The sequence below is a fragment of the Oncorhynchus nerka genome, linkage group LG1, assembly GCF_034236695.1.
Source record: "Oncorhynchus nerka isolate Pitt River linkage group LG1, Oner_Uvic_2.0, whole genome shotgun sequence".
NCBI lineage: Eukaryota > Metazoa > Chordata > Actinopteri > Salmoniformes > Salmonidae > Oncorhynchus > Oncorhynchus nerka.
The window spans coordinates 3,770,054-3,791,240 of NC_088396.1; the positions used below are offsets into that span (position 1 = coordinate 3,770,054).

Consider the following 21,187-nt stretch of genomic DNA (forward strand, 5'->3'; position numbering starts at 1 on the left):
AGAGGGAAAGTTCACCCAAATTAATTCATTATTTACATGTTGGTTTCATATGGAGAGACTGCAATCCATCATATGGTTAGCCACTGCCACCAACCATTAATATTAGCATGTTCTAACCAAAAAACTGCAATTCAATGTCCCCCAGTTAGAAAACTCTAAATCCCATGCCCAAATAATCTCAAAGTAATTTAAAGTAATTCAAAGTAGCTAAAATTTAAAATAATCCCAAACCCACCTGACCTGTGACTTGTATTTATTTATTCCAACCTGGTCATGGGCCTAAGCCATGTGACAATATATACAATTGCAGGAAATTAGCTTTAAAACAAATATATTTTTTTCATAGGAGGGGGACCCAGGACCACAGTTTAGGGGTGGAGCCATTGAAATCTCACTAAAACACATTCTAAAGTTAGCCACCCCCGGAAAAGTACACATTTTCCCGTCTTCTCGAGATTAAATAAAGTTAAGGACGAACTCGAAGTCTATGCAGCCTGAATGGAGAATGTTGTAGGTACAAACAGGTCGACAGGAATACTAATGTATTGCCGGCAACATACAATGCATTTGGACGTTAAGGTACGACTCAATATCGCCATCTGCCGGCAGTTGGGCCATTTTTATTACTGAATTCTACACTGCGTTTCGGAGGTTGTTTTACGACATAATGACATGTTCATATCTAGTAATAATCAACTTCCGTTGCCTTTGACAGGTAGGCCCAAATACAGTCAACAAAACACAAGTGTGCGCTTGTTTCCAGGCGCTGGTCATTGCATTTAATCTTTGGGCACCGGTGCAGACTACTTTAGCCTTTTTTTCAACATAGCATAAGCTACAGTAAATAGCTTTACATGCATACACCTACGACAGTATTATGGCAAATTACAGCTATATTTCTGTGCACAAACAAGCATGCATCAGATCTGTTGTTGACATACAGTATATTGAATGCGCCTGTCATGCATGGCTACGCATCCTTCTCGCGTTCGCTGTCTGTGGTGCTGATTATCTTGCTCCTCATATCTGCGATCGATAGCAATAACAAACACACCATCAGTGCTCTGCCTACCTTAGTAAAGACCTCCTTCTTCTCTTCTTTCTGCTTTGAGTTGACGGAGACGGCGTCCTGTCCCCTCGGAATATCTCTGAATTGTATTTCGACGACACTTTCCTCCCTGCCCCCGGTCATTTGGTCCGTTTCAGACCTCATCTTTCTCCCTCTCCTGTGGAAGTCATTTTCCCCTCGCGAGAGTTCCAAGCTGAAGAGCTCTGCTATAGAGCTGGTGCTGCTGTGTTTATGCGGTGCGCTATCTTCTCGGTAATCACACACCATTCACGCAAATTATTTACATATGTTTTGCATTAAAAAAAAGGCTATTGGAAAACACCTTGTTCATATAATAAGGACGACCTGTCCCAAAATACAAATTTGGTTCAATTAATTCGGCTACAATAGTTTATCATTAAACAGTCTACAGGTCTGAGCTGCGAATAGGCGTATATTATTTTGATTGGCTGGTCGGTGGTGTGCAGATTAGTGAGAGAGTAGTGTATCAAGCCTTATAAAACCGTCACAACAGAAGTTAAACGTGATCACCTGTGTTTTATGTAGATCTCCAAACTATGAGGTTGAAACCGATCACTGCCTGCACTTGCAGGCCCGTCCAACATCACTACTCTGGACGGTTCTGACATAGAATATATGGACAACTACAAATACCTAGGTGTCTGGTTAGACTGTAAACTCTCCTTCCAGACCCACATCAAACATCTCCAATCCAAAGTTAAATCTAGAATTGGCTTCCTATTTCGCAACAAAGCATGCTGCCAAACATACCCTTGTAAAACTGACCATCCTACCAATCCTCAACTTCGACGATGTCATTTACAAAATAGCCTGCAATACCCTTCTCAATCAATTGAATGCAGTCTATCACAGTGCCATCCGTTTTGTCACCAAAGCCCCATATACTACCCACCACTGCGACCTGTACGCTCTCGTTGGCTGGCCCTCGCTTCATTCTCGTCGCCAAACGAAAAGTCCCCCCTTATCTCAGCTCGCTGGTCACCATAGCAGCACCCACATGTAGCACGCGCTCCAGCAGGTATATCTCTCTGGTCACCCCCAAAACCAATTCTTCCTTTGGCTGCTTCTCCTTCCAGTTCTATGCTGCCAATGACTGGAACGAACTACAAAAATCTCTGAAACTGGAAACACTTATCTCCCTCACTAGCTTTAAGCACCAACTGTCAGAGCAGCTCATAGATTACTGCACCTGTACATAGCCCATCTATAATTTAGCCCAGACAACTACCTCTCCCCCTACTGTATTTATTTATTTTGCTCCTTTGCACCCCATTATTTCTCTCTACCTTGCACATTCTTCCACTGCAAATCAACCATTCCAGTGTTACTTGCTATATTGTATTTACTTTGCCACCATGGCCTTTTTTATATTTTTACTTTACCTCCCTTATCTCACCTCATTTGTTCACATTGTATATAGACTTTTTTTCTACTGTATTATAGACGGTTTGATTTACTCCATGTGTAACTCTGTGTGGTTGTATGTGTCAAACTGATTTGCTTTATCTTGGCCAGGTCGCAATTGTAAATGAGAACTTGTTCTCAAGTTGCTTACCTGGTTAAATAAAGGTGAAATAAAATAAATACAAAAATTGTGAAATTGATAAGGCCATTTTAGTGTACGAGCTATTTGAAAAGACCATCTGAAATGTTCAGCCTGTTTTGGTGGGTTGGCAGCCTGGTTTCATAGACTAGACCTAACATAGTAAATGTAAATCCGGGACACACAAATTAATATGATATGCAACCATACCAAATGTAACATAAAACCGATTACTTAAGGTAAACACGAAAGTAGGGTCGTTGGTCTGGCTGAGTGTATAACACAAACGTCTAGCAACCCAAATGTTGCGTGGTCAAATCTCATCACGGAACACTTTTAGCTAATTAGCAACTACTTACTACTTTTTAGGTATTTTCCAACTATTTAGCATGTTAGCTAACCCTTCCCCTAACCTAGCTAACATTAGCCACCTAGCTAACGTTATCATTATCCACCTAGCTAACATTAGACACAACACATTGTAATTCCTAACATATCTTATGAAATGGATGGATATAAACAAATGTATAATTACAATACGAAACATATCATATTACATTTACTCAAGTCCAGGTTGGGGATGGAGCTTTGACCTCCCAGTAGTTTACGGTCATGACCTCACCAGGCAGTAAAATGAGTTAATAGACCAATAAGAGAGTTCCAAACCTATTTGCCAATAACAGATCATTTTCGGGTTTCCCTCTTCCAGACAGTCCTAGCAAAATTATTGCTTGATACATTGCTTTTGCTAAGAAGCTATTTGTTTCTTTTAGACCATTTTGATAGTTTTCAAACACAGTAAGGGACCTAATTGTTACCCAGAAATTATTTGATATTGAAGTAAAAACGGCTACATGGGGCCTTTAATAAACTGTTTTAAGAAATGCTGTGTCCTTTCCCGGGACATTCTTGGCCATGAAGGATAACATCAGTGACATTCATAAGGGAAATCAACATTATCAAAGTTCTTCAGAAACTACTTTTCTTGAGATCTGGACCTCAGTGCGCCAACCACGCACTTCATTTTGCGTGCAGAGTCCTATAGTATAGACAGTATAGACGCAAATCTGTCTCCGCAGATTGTCCGTCACCTCTAGCCGCATGTGGGAGTCTCATCCCCGTCAGAGTCGCTGTCTCTCTCGCTGCAGCTTGGCTTGAGGATAGAGTGTGGAAGGCAGAGCGGGCTGGCAGTGGTTGCAGTGGTGAAAGTGCTCCACGCGTCCGGGCTAGAAGGCTGGCTTAAAGATCGCCCATAGCTGTCTCGGTACGGAACTGCATATAGAGGAGATTAACAGTAATGACTATAGCAAAGTGACCACTCACAGGTGTCTGCACTGGCAATTAATTGACATTCATGTGTCCGAGCCTTTTAACTGGATTTTATTTGAGCTACTAATACCTTAACACATCAGCCTAAGCCTAAACACTATATATTTTAAGCCACCAATAAATTACAATTAACAATGCTGCAATACAAAATAGGCTACATTATCCCTTTACAATGCTCTGTAAGTACTTTGAGATACCATGAGAAGAATCAACATGTTACTGGTGGCTACTTATAGTATAGTGCCCCGTTATATATACTTTATTTCCCCAAACCTTCCGATAAAGTCATTGAGTGACAATCCTCTCACCACTGAGGAAGGTCTGTTTGCCGCTGCTGGTCTCCAGACAGAGCTGAGGCGAGGGTCTCTTCGGGGTAGACACGGAACTCTTGAGACTGGGGACAAAGGTGGAGCAGGTGTCCAAGTCCCGACACACCCGGTCCTGGGTGTAGTTGATGGAGGACTTAGACGGAGTGCAGCCCATCACTACCCCTTCAGCTTGCTGCTGCTATACTCCACGAGGAAAGGAGCACTCTACTGCACATGTTCTGCTGAGAGACTGAGGAGAGAGGGTGAAAGAGAGAGAGGGAGGCTAGTAGAGTGCAGTGGGTGAGTGTTATGTGTGTATGTATGAGAGGGGGGATAAGTGGAGTAGTGGAGTGAGAACTCTGGTGGTTGTCAGGGGCGCAGCTAGAATCCTTGCTTTAGTTGTCAGGAAGGCGATCGAGAGTAGTAACCAGCCCCCATTTGAAGCAGCACAAGGAGAAATATCAGAAATTAAACATCACTCCTCCCTTCCATCTGACCTTTAAAGGGTTCTCCAAAAAGACGGCGTCACAAAGACCCCCAAAACGTGCTTTTCTCTATAACATGGCTGTGTGAGTAGACTTGAGCACTATATCCTGACAGCTCTTGAGATGTAAAACAAACACACTGAGCATTACTTTCGACGATGGTGAGGAAGTGGTTAAGTAGGGACCAAATAAGGGCATGGTACGCTTCGTGACAATCATTGGGCTTGGCTGCTTGAAATGAATGGAAAGCTGACTGCCCACTTGGTTGATCGACCAACATCATTGACCAGGTGGCGAATCGCATCTCTGCATGTCTGGCAGACATATCAGTGTGGATGACGGATCACCACCTCAAGCTGAACCTCGGCAAGACGGAGCTGCTCTTCCTCCCGGGAAGGACTGCCCATTCCATGATCTGGGTTGACAACTCCATTGTGTCCTCCTCCCAGAGCGCTAAGAACCTTGGCGTGATCCTGGACAACACCCTGTCGTTCTCAACTAACATCAAGGCGGTGGCCCGTTCTTGTGGTTCATGCTCTACAACATCCGCAGAGTACGACCCTGCCTCACACAGGAAGCAGCGCAGGTCCTAATCCAGGCACTTGTCATCTCCCGTCTGGATTACTGCAACTCGCTGTTGGCTGGGCTCCCTGCCTGTGCCATTAAACCCCTACAACTCATCCAGAACGCCGCAGCCCGTTAACCTTCCCAAGTTCTCTCACGTCACCCCGCTCCTCCGCTCTCTCCACTGGCTTCCAGTTGAAGCTCGATCCGCTACAAGACCATGGTGCTTGCCTACGGAGCTGTGAGGGGAACGGCACCTCAGTACCTCCAGGCTCTGATCAGGCCCTACACCCAAACAAGGGCACTGGTTCATCCACCTCTGGCCTGCTGCCTCCCTACCACTGAGGAAGTACAGTTCCTGCGCAGCCCAGTCAAAACTGTTCGCTGCTCTGGCCCCCAATGGTGGAACAAACTCCCTCACGACGCCAGGACAGCGGAGTCAATCACCACCTTCCGGAGACACCTGAAACCCCACCTCTTTCAGGAATACCTAGGATAGGATAAAGTAATCCTTCTCACCCCCCTTAAAATATTTAGATGCACTATTGTAAAGTGGCTGTTCCACTGGATGTCTTAAGGTGAACGCACCAATTTGTAAGTCGCTCTGGATAAGAGCGTCTGCTAAATGACTTAAATGTAATGTAAATGTAAATCATTACTTTGAACAGGAACCATGGATTTAGTTTCTATTCGATTCCATTATGCATTTGTCTCGGTCCTAACTTCTGTTGTTTGTGCATCTCTGCGGAACTCCCATCAACCATTATTTATGAAACTGAAGTTTCTGTGCATAATGTGTAGTGCGTTGACTTAAAACGAGATCGAGTTTCTACCATCAAATTGATGTAGCCATGTAAGGTGTTGCGTAATTACACAATATTGATAACGCAAATAGGTTGACACAATGTACTGTATAATTACCATATCAATAACACTAGGGGAAGATTAAAATACTGGGGTCTGTTGACAAACTTCACCGCTCAATGCTTTGTATTTTCATGACTGACATACCTGAGTGTTATTACAAGCATTTTTGTTTAGGAATTTAACAGTTAAACTCAAGGGACAATTGATAACATGAGATCATCTCCCTGTCGATGCTTTCGAGTATTACTATCAAGAGACAAAGCTTGCCAGGATTACAATGACCACAGAAATAAATATAAAAAGATAAATGCATGGTTTATTGTAGGAATTACCAACAATATTTTCATCAAAAAGTTCTGGCATTCAGACAGTTTTGTTTATTCAAAGTAAAAATCCACAGGTAAGCATCCCACATGTTCCTGCTAGGAGGCATGGATACGGGGCACAGTCAGTTGGAGCTCAAAGGGTGTTGCGGCTGCATTAAGCATCCCACATGTTCCTGCTAGGAGGCATGGATACGGGGCACAGTCAGTTGGAGCTCAAAGGGTGTTGCGGCTGCATTAAGCATCCCACATGTTCCTGCTAGGAGGCAGGGATACGGGGCACAGTCAGTTGGAGCTCAAAAGGTGTTGCGGCTGCATTAATTCCGTTCAGTCAAGCATCCGAGGACAGTCTCTGCTTTCCCCACTTCTTCAACAAACTACCTACCTGAGGCCCTATTCCAAACCAATCACTCACCCCACATCCCTGGGCCCTTGGGAATCTGAAAGGACTGGATTACTGGGAGCAATATTAATTCAGCCGCAAAAAAATTTAATTTTACTATACGGTAGAAAACCAGTTGGACTAGAGCTCAAATTTATGCTAAAAACTCTGCCTTACATTCTATTAAGCGAGACCCAGGTTGTTCCCCACCGCTTAAGCTACACCAATCCAATCATTTCAAATCCCAAAGAGGGGAAGTCGACAAGAAACCTAAAGATAAGTGCCAAAGGTCTGGTTTAGAATTGGTCCCACAACAGGTCACTACGACGATCATGTCATCAGTGACATTACGTGCTGGTGTCCGACATCGAGGTCTCAAGCATCATGTCGCTCTCATACATGTCACACTCCAGGGGCAGCGAGCGCCGAAGGGGCGTGTCCAAAGAGGCCTTGTCCTGATTGGACGGCAACGTCTCTAGGACCATGATGTCGCTCTCCTCCAGAAGTGGCGTGGCTCGAGAGTCACTGGGTTCGGTTGACATGTTCAGCATCTTCATCAACACTGGCGTGCTCAGCGTTCCACGGACTTTGTCCTTTATGTCCGTCCCTGAAAGACACATTACCATTAAAATGCTGAATGTACCATCAGTGTTCAAGTCTGAACTACCTTATTCTTATAGTCAGTCTGTGAAGAACTCCTTGCTCCCTCAGTCATGAGCTGTCGCATCACATCGGTTAAAGTCTGCGCACACACACACACGGCTCTCAATCCTTCAGTTTCCAGCCAAGCTACACTACAGCACCTTTCAAACATTATCCAGTGTTCTTTCCCAATATTTTGAAGTCGTGTGCGTTTATGAAAACATGAGTATTTCTTCTATATGTCATAATATCGGACCGTATTATGGTGGTTGTATATATCGCCAGTTATCCCAAGTTATAACTCCCTGCAACCTTCCATCATGTGCTAGCTTGCCTTGATCATTTATAATTGTCAGCCATATTCTAGCTACACTATATGATCAAAAGTATGTAGACAACTGCTTGTCGAACATCTCAATCCAAAATAATGTGTATTAGTATGGAGTTGGTCACCCCCTTTGCTGCTATAACAGCCTCCAGGGCTCTGTGCAGGCCAGTCAAGTATTTCCACACCGATCTCGACAACCCATTTCTGTATGGACCTCGCCTTGTGCACAGGGGCATTGTCATGCTAAAACAGGAAAGGGCCTTCCCCAAACTGTTGCCACAAAGTTGGAAGCACAGAACCGTATATAAATGTCATTGTATGCTGTAGCGTTAAGATTTCCCGTCACTGGAACTAAGGGGCCTAGCCCGAACCATGAAAAACCTCCCCAAATCATTATTCCTCCCCCACAAAACTTCACAGTTGGCACTATGCATTGGGGCATCATCCACCAAACCCAGATTCATCCATTGGACTGCTAGATGGTGAAGCATGATTAATCACTCCAGACAACACGTTTCCACTGCTCCGGAGTCCAATGGCGGCAAGCTTTACGCCACTCCAGCCGATGCTTGGAATTGCGCATAGTTATCTTAGGCTTGTGTGCGGTTGCTCAGCCATGCAAACCCATTCCATAAAGCTCCCAACGAACAGTTATTGTGCGGACATTGCTTCCAGAGGGAGTTTGGAACTCAGTAGTTTGGAACTCTGTAACAGATGAGACTTTTTATTTGATTCTATACTCTATGCACTCGGTGGTCATGTTCTGTGAGCTTGTGTGGCCTACCACTTCGCAGCTGAGCCGTTGTTGCTCCTAGACAATTCCACATCACAATAACAGCACACCGGGGCAGCTCTAGCAAGGCAGAAATTTGACAAACTGAGTTGGCATCCTATGACGGTAACGCATTGAAAGTCACTGAGCTCAAACCTACCGACAATGTTTGTCTATGGAGAGATCATGGCTGTGTGCTCGATTTTATACACCTGTCAGCAACGGGTGTGGCCGAAAAAGCCAAATCCAAAATTTGAAGGAGTGTCCATACTTTTATATATATTGTGTAAATGTTACAAAGTTGTACTCCTCTAGCTCCGTCAGCCACATGGATGTCAGCCATAAAGAGCTGTTACTAATGACTGTATATAAACTCAGCCATTTTTTTAAAGATCATTAGTAAAAATCCAAATAACTTCACAGATCTTCATTGTAAAGGGTTTAAAACACTGTTTCCCATGCTTAATTAATGAACATGCACCTGTGGAACGGTCGTTAAGACACTAACAGCTTACAGACGGTAGGTAATTAAGGTCACAGTTATGAAAACTTTGGACACTAAAGAGGCCTTTCCACTGACTCTGAAAAACACCAAAAGAAAGATGCCCAGGGTCTGTGCTCATCTGCGTGAACATGCCTTAGCCATACTGCAAGGAGGCATGAGGACTGCAGATGTGGCCAGGGCAATAAATTGCAATGTCCGTACTGTGAGATGCCTAAGACCGCGCTACAGGGAGACAGGACGGACAGCTGATCATCCTCGCAGTGGCAGTCCACTGAGGGCTTGTAGGCCTGTTGTAAAGGCAGGTCCTCACCAGACATCACCTGCAACAACGTTGCCTATGTGCACAAACCCACCATCACTGGACCAGACAAGACTGGCAAAAAGTGCTCTTCACTGGCGAGTCAAGGGATGATGGTCGGATTCACGTTTATTGTCGAAAGAATAAGCATTACGCCGAGGCCTGTACTCTGGAGCGGGACCGATTTGGAGGTGGAGGGTGCGTCATGGTCTGGGGCGGTGTCACAGCATCATCGGACTGAGCTTGTTGTCATTGCAGACAATCTCAATGCTGTGCGTTACAGGGAAGACATCCTCCCTCATGTGGTACCCTTCCTGCAGGCTCTTCCTGACATGACCCTCCAGCATGACAATGCCACCAGCCATATTACTCGTTCTGTGCGTGACTTCCTGCAAGACAGGAATGTCAATCCCATTGAGCGCGTCTGGGACCTGCTGGATCGGCGGGTGAGGGCTAGGGCCATTCCCCCCAGAAATGTCCAGGAATTTGCAGGTGCCTTGGTGGAAGAGTGGGATAACATCTCACAGCAAGAACTGGCAAGTCTGGTGCAGTCCACGAGGAGGAGATGCACTGCAGTACTTAACGCAGCTGGTGGCCACACCAGAGACTGACTTTTACTTTTGACCCCCCCTTTGTTCAGGGACACATTATTCTATTTTTGTCAGTCACAGGTCTGTGGAACTTCTTCAGTTTATGTCTCAGTTGTTGAATCTTGTTATGTTCATACAAATATTTACATGTTAAGTTTGCTGAAAATAAACTCAGTTGACAGTGAGAGGACGTTTATTTTTCTAAGTTTATAATAACCATGATATCAAAGTAAACTTGGAGTCCCGTGATATGGTGCGTTCCTCACACTACGACTCAGGAAAGCATGCAGTATTTGGCTACAGATTAAATATGATGAAATTCACAGGGTGGCAAAAGTGCACAGTGAGGACCTTGATGCTCCTTTCCAATAAATATCGAGGTTCTTCTTCTGGTGACATTATGATCAATGCTCGGCTGCCATTTGGCAAAAATAATCTCTTTTGTTCATAATAATCTCATGTTGGCTATACCCGCACTGTATCTGCGAGCTGTTGGCTAGATCCCACATGCCAATACCATTGGGCACATTCGCTATATAACGCAACATTTTTTGTGAAGAAAATGTGATGGAAAACCACTACATGGGTATTTCACCACAAAAGTAATTTTATGTGCACTACATCACGCACAGCCTTTTATGAAAACATCTATAGTTTGAAAAATGCATGTAGATTTTACAATATTCACATACAAATCTGTTCGCCAATTGAATATTAAAACAGCTAGTGTGGAAATATCACATTTTTAGCTGCACTGCCCCTTTAACACATGTAATTCACCCACAAGGCACACGCTAGCAACTAGACTAGGAAAAAGAAAAACCGAAAACTTAAAATCAACAGTTGCCTTGTATCAAGTCTGATGTTCATTGTTAAAAATACAAATGCTATTATTTTTTGTTTTGTTTGTATAGGTGTTCTAACATCGGTTGCAAAGTAGTTTTACCCATGTAGGAAGTTTGACCTATGTAGGCATCCGTGTCTCCAATGTACATCTCAATGCAGTGGCCGAGCATAGTCACAGAAAACGTGTCATCTCTTTTAAGACCGAGTGCCTGTCAAAAAGAAGCAAAACTCAATTGTTGTAATAACATACAAAAAATGTATAGCAATATTTATTCAACATATCACATGGTCATGTCAATGGATTTAACATTTTAAATAAAGGAACAAAAACACCCAAAAACTGAATAACCAGTACCGTGTGAAAGTAGTCGATGGCGCTCTCGAAGTCTCCCATGAGGCTGTGCACATATCCGATGACCGAGTAGGTTGAGGCGTGCTGAGGGATGAGAACCAGGGCCTGGCGGTGGTACTCCAACGCCTGGTCATACTTCCTATTGGAGGACAGAACAAAATAACCAATCAGACAGTTCTCCCAGAGCCAATCTAGAGATCTGCCTGGTCTGGGTGTGTTCCACAGGAGGTTGGTGGCACCTTAATTGTGGAGGATGGGCTGCTGGTAATGGAGCCCATCCATGGTGGAACCATGTGTTTGATAGCGTTCCAGACATTATTATGAGCCGTTCCTCCCCTCAGCAGCCCCCTGTGGTGTGTTCAGAGATCCAAAATAAGATGTAAACACATCTTCCTCTCTCAGACCGGTGTCCAAATAGTAGTAGTTTTCAAATTCACCACATAGGAAAACAGCCCATCATGTTTTGTACAAATCAAATACTGAACCATGTGTATGTCATTCACAGGAGTTTGACTTAAACTGATTCAATCAATTGGTCAGTACACACTGCAGTTCAGTTAAGAAGCCTTTATTGAAATAAAAACAAAACATTAACTGCAAGGTGCAGATTACCAAAGATTGCCCTTTACATAAAGTACCCAAACCTTTTCAAAACCTCCACTTGTACCGCAAAGCCTCTCTCTAGATCTGCTGAGTGGCTCCTACGCATTATTCATGAACAGATCTGTGCATGAATACTCAATTAGAGACCTACTTATACAGAAGGACTGAGGAGAGCAAGTGTGTCTCTCTGAAAATAGTCAGAGGAGAGAGAGGTCCTATCATCACCTCAGGCTTTCCACCTGAAATACCACTCAGGTTAATTTTGGATCCCTGTCCTTTAACGTAGTACCTGGAAGACAATAGATAAATGCCTGCCTACCCATCCCATAAGTGTGATGAGAACATGGAATTTACAACGATGGCATCATAGGAGAGCTACAGATACAGAGATATGCCAGTCAGAACTTCCTTTCTGTTCAGTTCCATCCCCTCAAAAGATGTATGTCACAAAGCCAGCTATAAATATTCTGGATGAGCTAAAGCTAGCTAGCTTCAGTTTGCTCCACATTTCAGCTCAGGATTTATCCATATCACAAAGGTGGATATCTAACCAACACCTTCCACATGTTGCACATGGACAACCCAGGATGATTCATACTCACTTCAGTTTTCGACAAACGTGACCCAGGTTGTTCAGGAGAGGCTCCCACTTGTCCACGGTCACCTGACAAATAAAAAAACTGAAATCATGGCAAAAGAGGAATGTTTGCATTGAACAGAACTCTGAAACTGAATCTTTACAACTCAACGATACTGGCTGCCAGTTCTTAACCCTCATACTATCGACTGGTAACCCAAAGGTGGTTTATTCAATTCTTAAAATTGACCAGGTAATTAACTAATCTAAATAATGTGTTTCTGTATCAATATGGACTTAAATATTCAAGACCTTTGGGGTCATTTTGACCTGTCACCCCCCCCAAAAAAAAAAAAGTATATATAATAATCTGACTATAGTAATTTCACAAATATTATTTGAATCTAGGTTTCTCTGGAGACATAAGATATCACCCCATGTGTGTATTGTCTAAGAAGGCAAGTCATTCTAGCACAAATCTAAGAACATCTTTATTTGAATCCAGGATTCTCTGGAGACCTAATAAGTTATCCATACCACCACAAGAGGGTGAAGGGGGACCTGTATAATTGATTTTGACTAGATAAACAGAACACTTGCAGTGATGATGCACCTTATGTAGCCTAGTGGTTAGTGTTGGAATAGTAACCGAAAGGTTGCAAGATTGAATCTGTCGTTCTGCCCCTAAAGGCAGTTAACCCACTGTTCTTAGGCCGCCATTGAAAATAAGAATTGACGTGCCTAGTTAAATAAATATTTGTAAAAAATTAATACATATGTACGCCTATGGTTATAAGTATAACCGTGAACAAAATTTAACCTTGAAATTAAAAAAGTGTCAGTACTAAGAATACCTGGTAGAACTAATACAGAAACCAGCTACCCTCTATATGAACAGTGCTCTAGTCATGTGTATTCTCAACAAAAAAAAGCTATTTTACAGGAAATGTTATAAATACCAGAATTCCTATAATATTCTGTGTTTGAGACTTGTTATGGTATTTGGGTTACTGTACATTTGGTTTGAAGTGACTGAGGAGTTTGGTATGCTTTTTGAAACGTCCTACATTATTATTATTTACCTCTGACGGCCTACCACGGCCAAACCCTCCCCTAAACCCAGACGACGCTGGGCCAATTGTGCGCCGCCCTATGGGATTCCCGATCATGGCCGGTTGTGATACAGCCCGGGATCGAACCAGGGTCTGTAGTGATGCCTCTAGCACTGAGATGCAGGGCCTTAAGGGCGCTGCGCAACGCGGGAGCCACAAAATAATATATCTTTATGAGCATATAACTTGTACTTGCCAACCTTCCTTACCCATTAGAATTGACCCCTAACTTTTGCTCTCATCTCTCCTGTCCAGGTGCCATCTCCCTCTGTTGTACATAGTAAGGCCATACTCCAGCCCTAACAACTCTAAACTGGCCGAGCGCTTCTTCAGCATCGCACCAGAAGACCGCTTTGTCATGCATGAGGTGGCCGTGGTGGTCTTCCAGAACGGAGAGTGAGTAACACGCGTATTATTATTTTTGCATGGTCTCTTATGCACACTCACAGGGCCCTGCACACGGACACTCCAACACAAACAATCACTCACACACAAATATACTGACTACACACACATACCCAAACAGCAAATACCTGCTACTCTGTTTATCATATATCCTGATGCCTAGTCACCTTATGCTTATACATATCTACCTCTATCACTCCAATATCCCTTCACATTGTAAATATGGTACTGGAACCGACTGACCGTGTGTGTGTGTGTGTGGTATGCTTGCTTTCTCGTGTTAATTTTATTTCTAATGTGTTTTTGTTGTTTTTAGTATTACATTGTTATTGGGCATTTCACCATACTTGTACATGGGACATTAAAACTTAAATGGGGAAAATGTATATTTTTGTTTTACAGAATATGCAAATTAACTGTAATTGTGCTAAAAGTCTTCTGGTAATTTTGATTCTCCAGATAACATTACTACATGTCTTATACTGTTTTAATAACAATTTTGCTATGACTATTGGGGGAAAAAGCAACAGTTTCTTATTGCGGTCAAAGTGAACCCAGTTGGTAATCCATGCATGGAAAATATGTTGGTCGTATGATTAAGAAGTCCCAAAACTTAAAGATTCGAGCATGATACGTGGCACTCGATTGAAATGAGCAGCTACCTCGTTCCCAATGGCTTTGATCTTGTCCATGGCATCCAGGAACAACTTCTCGGCTGTTTTCCAGCTGAAAAGGGAAGAACCGAAGACATTTCAGCAAAATCCACACATGAATAAAAAAATAAGGCAATAGTACCTTTCACACATCGTGTCAGCCTGAACAGTACTGTGCTCGTTCAAATTGTCTTTTCAAATGGTCCTTTCCAGCACAGTTCCAGCAACTATGGTGGACACATTGCCAGGTACAGCTGTTGGATAATCTTTTCCCGACTAAATAGACAGAACCCGTGTTTTTAGTCACAACCTAATCTATATTAACCCAGAAGTAAAATCTTACATAATTTGGTCAGCTGCGTCTAAGAGTTCGAAGTTCAGATTTCCGGCAAAGATGTCACGACCCTCACAAAAGGAAAAGTACTCATCCAAATGTGTTGCACGTGGAGGTATTCTACATCATATTCGGGTGCACGTGCGTGTCTGTGTGTGAGTAGAAATACACATTATCCCTGTATGCGTTAGGGCCAGGATGATGCCAGTATCGCGACACTCGTTAGTATCGTGACAAGGAAAAACAAGAAGCAAATTCTACTTCAGGAAAACAGCCCATTGTTACACATACAGCAGGGTTTTAAAGGACTAAAGACATTGGTCTGCTATGTGTTTTCATTTTTGACGTGGAAAAAATATTGCTAATTCTAAAAACAACAAAAACACATGAGAAAGCAAGCATCACAGTCAGTCGGTTCCAGTACCATATTTACAATGTGAAGGGATATTGGATTGATAGTGGTAGATATGTGTAAACATAAGGCATCAGGATAAACAGTTGAAGTCGGAAGTTCACATACACCTTAGCCAAATACATTTAAACTCAGTGTTTCACAATTCCTGACATTTAATCCTAGTAAAAACTCTGTCTTAGGTCAGTTAGGATCACCACTTTATTTTAATAATGTGAAATGTCAGAATAATAGTAGAGAGAATGATTTAGTTAAGCTTTTATTTCTTTCATCACATTCCCAGCGGGTCAGAAGTTTACATACACCCAATTAGTATTTGGTAGCATTGCCTTGAATTTGTTGAACTTGGGTCAAACGTTTTGGATAGCCTTCCACAAGCTTCCCAGAATAAGTTGGGTGAATTCTGGCCCATTCCTCCTGACAGAGCTGGTGTAACAGAGTCAGGTTTGTAGGCCTCCTTTTTCAGTTCTGCTCACACATTTTCTAGGTCAGGGCTTTGTGATGGCCACTCCAATACCTTCACTTTGTTGTCCTTAAGCCATTTTGCCACAACATTGGAAGTATGCTTGTGGTCATTGTCCATTTGGAAGACCCATTTGCAACAAAGCTTTAACTTCCTGACTGATGCCTTCAGATGTTGTTTGAAAATATCCACATGATTTCCCTACCTCATGATGCCATCTATTTTGTGATGTGCACCAGTCCCTCCTGCAGCAAAGCACCCCCACAACATGATGCCGCCACCCCTGTGCTTCACGGTTGGGATGGTGTTCTTCAGCTTGCAAGCCTCCCCCTTTTTCCTCCAAATATAATGATGGTCATTGTGGCCAAACAGTTCCATTTTTGTTTCATCAAACCAGAGGACATTTCTCCAAAAAGTTGCTGAGCGGCCTTTCAGGTTATGCCGATATAGGGCTCGTTTTACTGTGGATATAGATACAAAAGTATCTTCACAAGGTCCTTTGCTGTTGTCCAACCTAAGTATGTAAACTTCCGACTTCAACTGTATGATAAACAGAGTAGCAGCATATATACTGATTGGATGTCAGTGGGTATGCATGTGTGTAGAGTCAGTATAAATGTATGTGCATATTATGACTGTGAGCAAATTATGGAGTGAGTGTTTGAGTTGGAGTGTCAGTGTGCAGGGACCTGTGTGTGTGCATAGAGACCATGCAAAAATAATATTCTGCGTGTTACTCACTCTCCATTCTGGAAGGCCACCACGGCCACCTCATGCATGACAAAGGGGTCTTCTGGTGCGATGCCCAAGGCCTGGCTGAAGAAGCGCTCGGCCAGTTTAGAGTTGTTAGTAAGGCCATACTCCAGCCCTATGTACAACAGAGGGAGATGGCACCTGGACAGGAGAGATGAGAGCAAAGGTTAGGGGTCAATTGGGGCGGCAGGGTAGCCTAGTGGTTAGATCCCCGAGCTGACAAGGTACAAATCTGTTGTTCTGCCACTGAACATGCAGTTAACCCGCTGTTCCTAGGCTGTCATTGAAAATAACTTTTTCACACACATCCTGTTCTGTGTTGGTATCTGGGTGTCCATGTGTGTGTGCGCGTGTGTGGAAGGGGAGTCTGGGTTCAATAACAGTACATACCCCTTCATCAGTTGCGCAGCGGTGAAGTAAGCAGCCATGGCCTGGTCGTGTTCACTCTCCACCGCAAACGAGTGACCGTAGGCGATCCATGCCGGACCGTACGTCCGCTCCAGAGTTGTTGCCTTGCTGCGGGAGACAGAATTAGGATGTTAGTGTAAATAAGAGATATTCTACTCAGTCACGGAACGAATGCAGAGTAAATATTATTATTAGTATGTAAGTAATACAGTACCAGTCAAAAGTTGACACTTACTCATGCCAGGGTTTTTCTTAATTGTCTACATTGTAGAAGAATAGTGATGACATTACAACTATCGAATCATGTAGTAACCAAAAAAGTAACCACCTTTATGACAGCTTTGCACACTTGGCATTCTATCAACCAGCTTAATAGGGTAGTCAGTCACCTGGAATGCATTTGAAATAACAGGTGTGCCTTGTCAAAAGTTAATTTGTGGAGTTTATTTCCTTCTTAATAAGTTTGAGCCAATCAGTTGTGCTGTGACAAGGTAAGGGGGGTATACAGAAGATGGTCTTTTACCAAATAGGACTAAGTCCATTTGATGGCAAGAACAGCTCAAATAAGCAAAGAGAAATGACAGTCCAGCATTACTTTACGACATGAAGGTCAGTCAATACAGAACGTTTCAAGAACTGAAAGTTTCTTCAAGTGAAGTCAAGCTCTATTATGGAACTGGCTCTCATGAGGACCGACACAGGAAAGAAGACCCAGAGTTACCTCTGCTGCGGAGGATAAGTTCATTAGATACCAGCCTCAGAAATTGCAGCCCAAATAAATGCTTCACAGATTTCAAGTAACAAACAACATCAACTGTTCAGAGAAGACTGCATGAAATCAGGCCTTCATGGTGAAATTGCTGCAAAGAATCCCATACTAAAGGACACCAATAAGAGGAAAAGACTTGCTTGGGCCAAGAAACACGAGCAATGGACATTAGACCAGTGGAAATCTGTCCTTTGGTCTGATGAGTCCAAATTTGAGATTTTTGGTTGAAACAGCCATGTCTTTGTGGGATGCAGAGTAGGTGAAAAGATGATCCCTGTATGTGAGGTTCCCACCGTGTAGCATGGAGGTAGTGTGATGGTGCCTTGCTGGTGATACTGATTTATCTAGAATTCAAATCACACTTAACCAGCATACGCCATCCCATCTGGTTTGCGCTCAGTGGGACTATGATTTATTTTTCAACAGGACAATGACCCAACAAACCTCCAGGCTGTGTAAGGGCTATTTGAACAAGAAGGATAATGATGGATTGCTACATCAGATGACCTGGCCTCCACAATCACCCAACCTCAACCCAATTAAGATGGTTTGGGATGAGTTGGACTGCAGAGTGAAGGAAAAGCAGCCAACAAGTGCTCAGCATGTGGTAACTCCTTCAAGACTGTTGGAAAATCATTCCAGGTGAAGCTGGTTGAGAGAATGCCAAGCGTGTGCAAAGCTGTCATCAAGGCAAAGGGTGGCTACTTCGAATAATCTCAAATATAAAATATATGACTTGTTTAACACTTTTTTGGTTACTACATGATTCCATGTGTCATGTCATATTTTAACGTCTTCACTATTATTGTACAATGTAGAAAATAGTAAAAATAAAGTAAAGTAAAAACCCTTGAATGAGTAGGTGTCTCCAAACTTGTGATTCATCAGCAAGTGAATGAATCAAAATATTTGGATATCAACATCTGACTGCTGAATAGGCCTGGCAATAAGAACATGACATCTGGTACCTGAGATATCTACGAGCGTGTTCATTTTTGTGACCGACCATTAGATAGTAGCATCCCACAGCAAACCAAGAGACCTAGATGAAAACAATGCTTACCATTTGGTTAGTGGTCAAATATTAAATCCATAAAAAAACAAAAAAACATACTGTACCAATCAGAGCTTGGACATATGCCATGTCAAGATGCAAGTATAGAGGGGTATCACAGGAGGTTGGTGGCACCTTAATTGGGGAGGAGGATAATGGCTGATAGCAGGATGAGTGGAACGGTATCAAACACGTGGTTTGTAGGTGTTTGATGCCATTCCATTTTCTCCAGCCATTATTATGAGCAGTATTCCCCTCAGCAGCCTCCTGTGGTGGGTATACTCATAGCAGAGGAAAGTAGTGGGAAACAAAGCAGGGGTTATACTTACTGGGTTGTTGGGATACAAGTCCACAAGCTTGTGTGAAAGGTAAAACAGTTCTGTAGGGGAATAAAAGAGCAGAGAATCATGGTACATATTTTCTCTCTCCAAACAATTCTCTCTCCAAACAATCTTTCCTGAGTACGTATGAATAAACACACTTAAAGGAGAGCATCAACCGTATTACCATTTGCTTTGCTGAGCTCCACCAGTGTTCCTATATGAACAGGTAAACAGTTGGCATGGAATGGGTCTTTCACCATCACCCTTGAAGAAACAAAACATTCAGGTGATATGTAGACGGATTAGAAGTATGCAATTTATACCCTATTCACAGAACTGAGAGAATAATATTCCTGAGTGTACAAAACATTAAGAACTCCTGTTCTTTCCATGACAGACTGACCAGGTGAAAGCTATGATCTCTTATTTAGGTCACTTGTTAAATCCACTTCAATCAGTGTAGATGAAGGGGAGGAGACAAGTTAAAGAAGGAATTTTAAGCCTTAAGAAAATTGAGAAATGGAGTGTGTGTGTGCATTTCAGAGGGTGAATGGGCAAGACAAAAGATTTAAGTGCCTTTGAACGGGCTATTAGTTGCAGGGGCACCGTTTGTGTCAAGAACTGCAACGCTGCTGGGTTTTTCACACTAAACAGTTTCCGTGTGTATCAAGATGGGTCCACCACCCAAAGGACATCCAGCCAATTTGACAACTGTTGGGAAACAATGGAGTCAACATGGGCCAGCATCACAGTGGAACACTTTCAACACCTTGTAGAGTCCATGGCCGATTAATCGAGGACGTTCTAAGGCAAAAGGGGGTGCAGCTTAATATTAGGAAGGTGTTCCTCATGTTTTGTACACTCAAGTGTATATCATAAGATCTTATGAACAAAAAAAAGGTTTGGCCGTTTTAACACCTGCAGACTCATCTTAAAGTAACCCACACCAACGAACTGAAGTAGTTTTGTGCCAACAATTCGTTAAATATGTGCCCCCCAAAAATGTCATATCTCCTAAATATAGGACAGACATTTCAAAACCTTATGATTTTTCAATGCTTCTATGGGCTATTGTAGTTAGGCCAAATTCAAGATTTCATCAAATAATATATTTGTTTTTATACATAAAGGGTACTTAAAATTCAAAATCAAATTGCGAAATGATCCTTGGTATGACCATCTTTAAACCATTCCATATGTTAGCTTCGCTGTTGGGGGGGGGGGGGGGGTACTTAGACTGAGGTTATAAACAAACAAAAAAAGGTTAGTTTTGCAGATTAACACCAGCAGACTGCCAATAAATCTCAAGAGGAACCGGTCTATGTAGTTCTAGTTAAAAGGTTAAAGGTGGGCCAGCGATTAGTTATCAAACTTACATGGATGTGAGTTTGTAGCACATTTTGAAGTCGCAGTTGTAATAATGCCTCTCTGCGATGGAGACCACCACATCCAAGTTGTCTTGGAGACCGTTGACCATCTCTGGGACCACCATATCACTGGGTTTGTTATACTGAGGGAAGGAAAGAGGAATGGATGGATGGAGGGACAAAAAGGGTGGGGAGAACATTTTAGGGTTATGCTGTCATGGTTACTGGTTGACTGACAAGGGCAGCTGTAGATGACCAATACGACAATAGGAGTAATTGTACTATGGTTCATTCTGAACTATAGGGCAAAATCCAAAGTGATATGCGATGACCTACTGTGGCGGTTGTGAGATTCTTTCTGTCGGTTATTGTCGTGCAAAAGACTGTTCGTCTCACGGTAAATGACCGTTAACATAAGCAAGTTAAGCCTCTAGGCCTCCACGCATACCAAGTGGCTGATGCGTGCCTTTGGAATATCTACAATTTAAAAAGTCTGATTTATCAATTTAATATACACCATCACAATAAATCCAGGATTTATTTTAGTCAGGTCTAAAGAAACATGATCCAAAGAAAATGCATTTCAGTAGAACAGAATACGAGTTTGCCTACTGTATGTTATCTGGCTTGTTCATTTGGCAGACAAGCTTTGCTTAGAAGTCCCGTTCCATTATTTAATATTATAGTAAGAACAATGATACTCAACTTAACATGAATGAAATTGATATTT

The 21,187-nt window shown here is 42.7% G+C and overlaps 2 protein-coding genes across 4 annotated transcripts in view; both read right to left on the minus strand.

Moving 5' to 3' along the window:
- Positions 1-4,459, minus strand: part of LOC115125452 (regulator of nonsense transcripts 3A-like) — a 37,988-nt gene extending 33,529 nt beyond the window's left edge. The window contains exons 1-2 of the mRNA XM_029655994.2: positions 4,271-4,459; positions 1,073-3,905 (exon numbers count right to left, since the gene is read on the minus strand). Of these exons, the coding sequence (XP_029511854.1) occupies positions 1,073-1,336 (264 nt within the window). The 5' untranslated portion in view covers positions 1,337-3,905; positions 4,271-4,459. The remainder of the gene's footprint in view (positions 1-1,072; positions 3,906-4,270) is intronic.
- A 2,023-nt stretch (positions 4,460-6,482) lies between these two features.
- LOC115122393 (cell division cycle protein 16 homolog) overlaps positions 6,483-21,187 on the minus strand; it is a 35,901-nt gene continuing 21,196 nt past the window's right edge. For all 3 annotated transcript variants that reach the window (XM_029653270.2, XM_029651936.2, XM_065025768.1), the window contains 11 exons: positions 20,467-20,600; positions 19,275-19,354; positions 19,097-19,146; positions 18,682-18,755; positions 16,927-17,052; positions 16,525-16,677; positions 14,584-14,647; positions 12,430-12,491; positions 11,228-11,363; positions 10,973-11,081; positions 6,483-7,498 (listed from right to left, as the gene is read on the minus strand). In XM_029653270.2, coding sequence (XP_029509130.1) covers positions 7,239-7,498; positions 10,973-11,081; positions 11,228-11,363; positions 12,430-12,491; positions 14,584-14,647; positions 16,525-16,677; positions 16,927-17,052; positions 18,682-18,755; positions 19,097-19,146; positions 19,275-19,354; positions 20,467-20,600 — 1,248 coding nt within the window. In that variant the 3' untranslated portion in view covers positions 6,483-7,238. The remainder of the gene's footprint in view (positions 7,499-10,972; positions 11,082-11,227; positions 11,364-12,429; positions 12,492-14,583; positions 14,648-16,524; positions 16,678-16,926; positions 17,053-18,681; positions 18,756-19,096; positions 19,147-19,274; positions 19,355-20,466; positions 20,601-21,187) is intronic.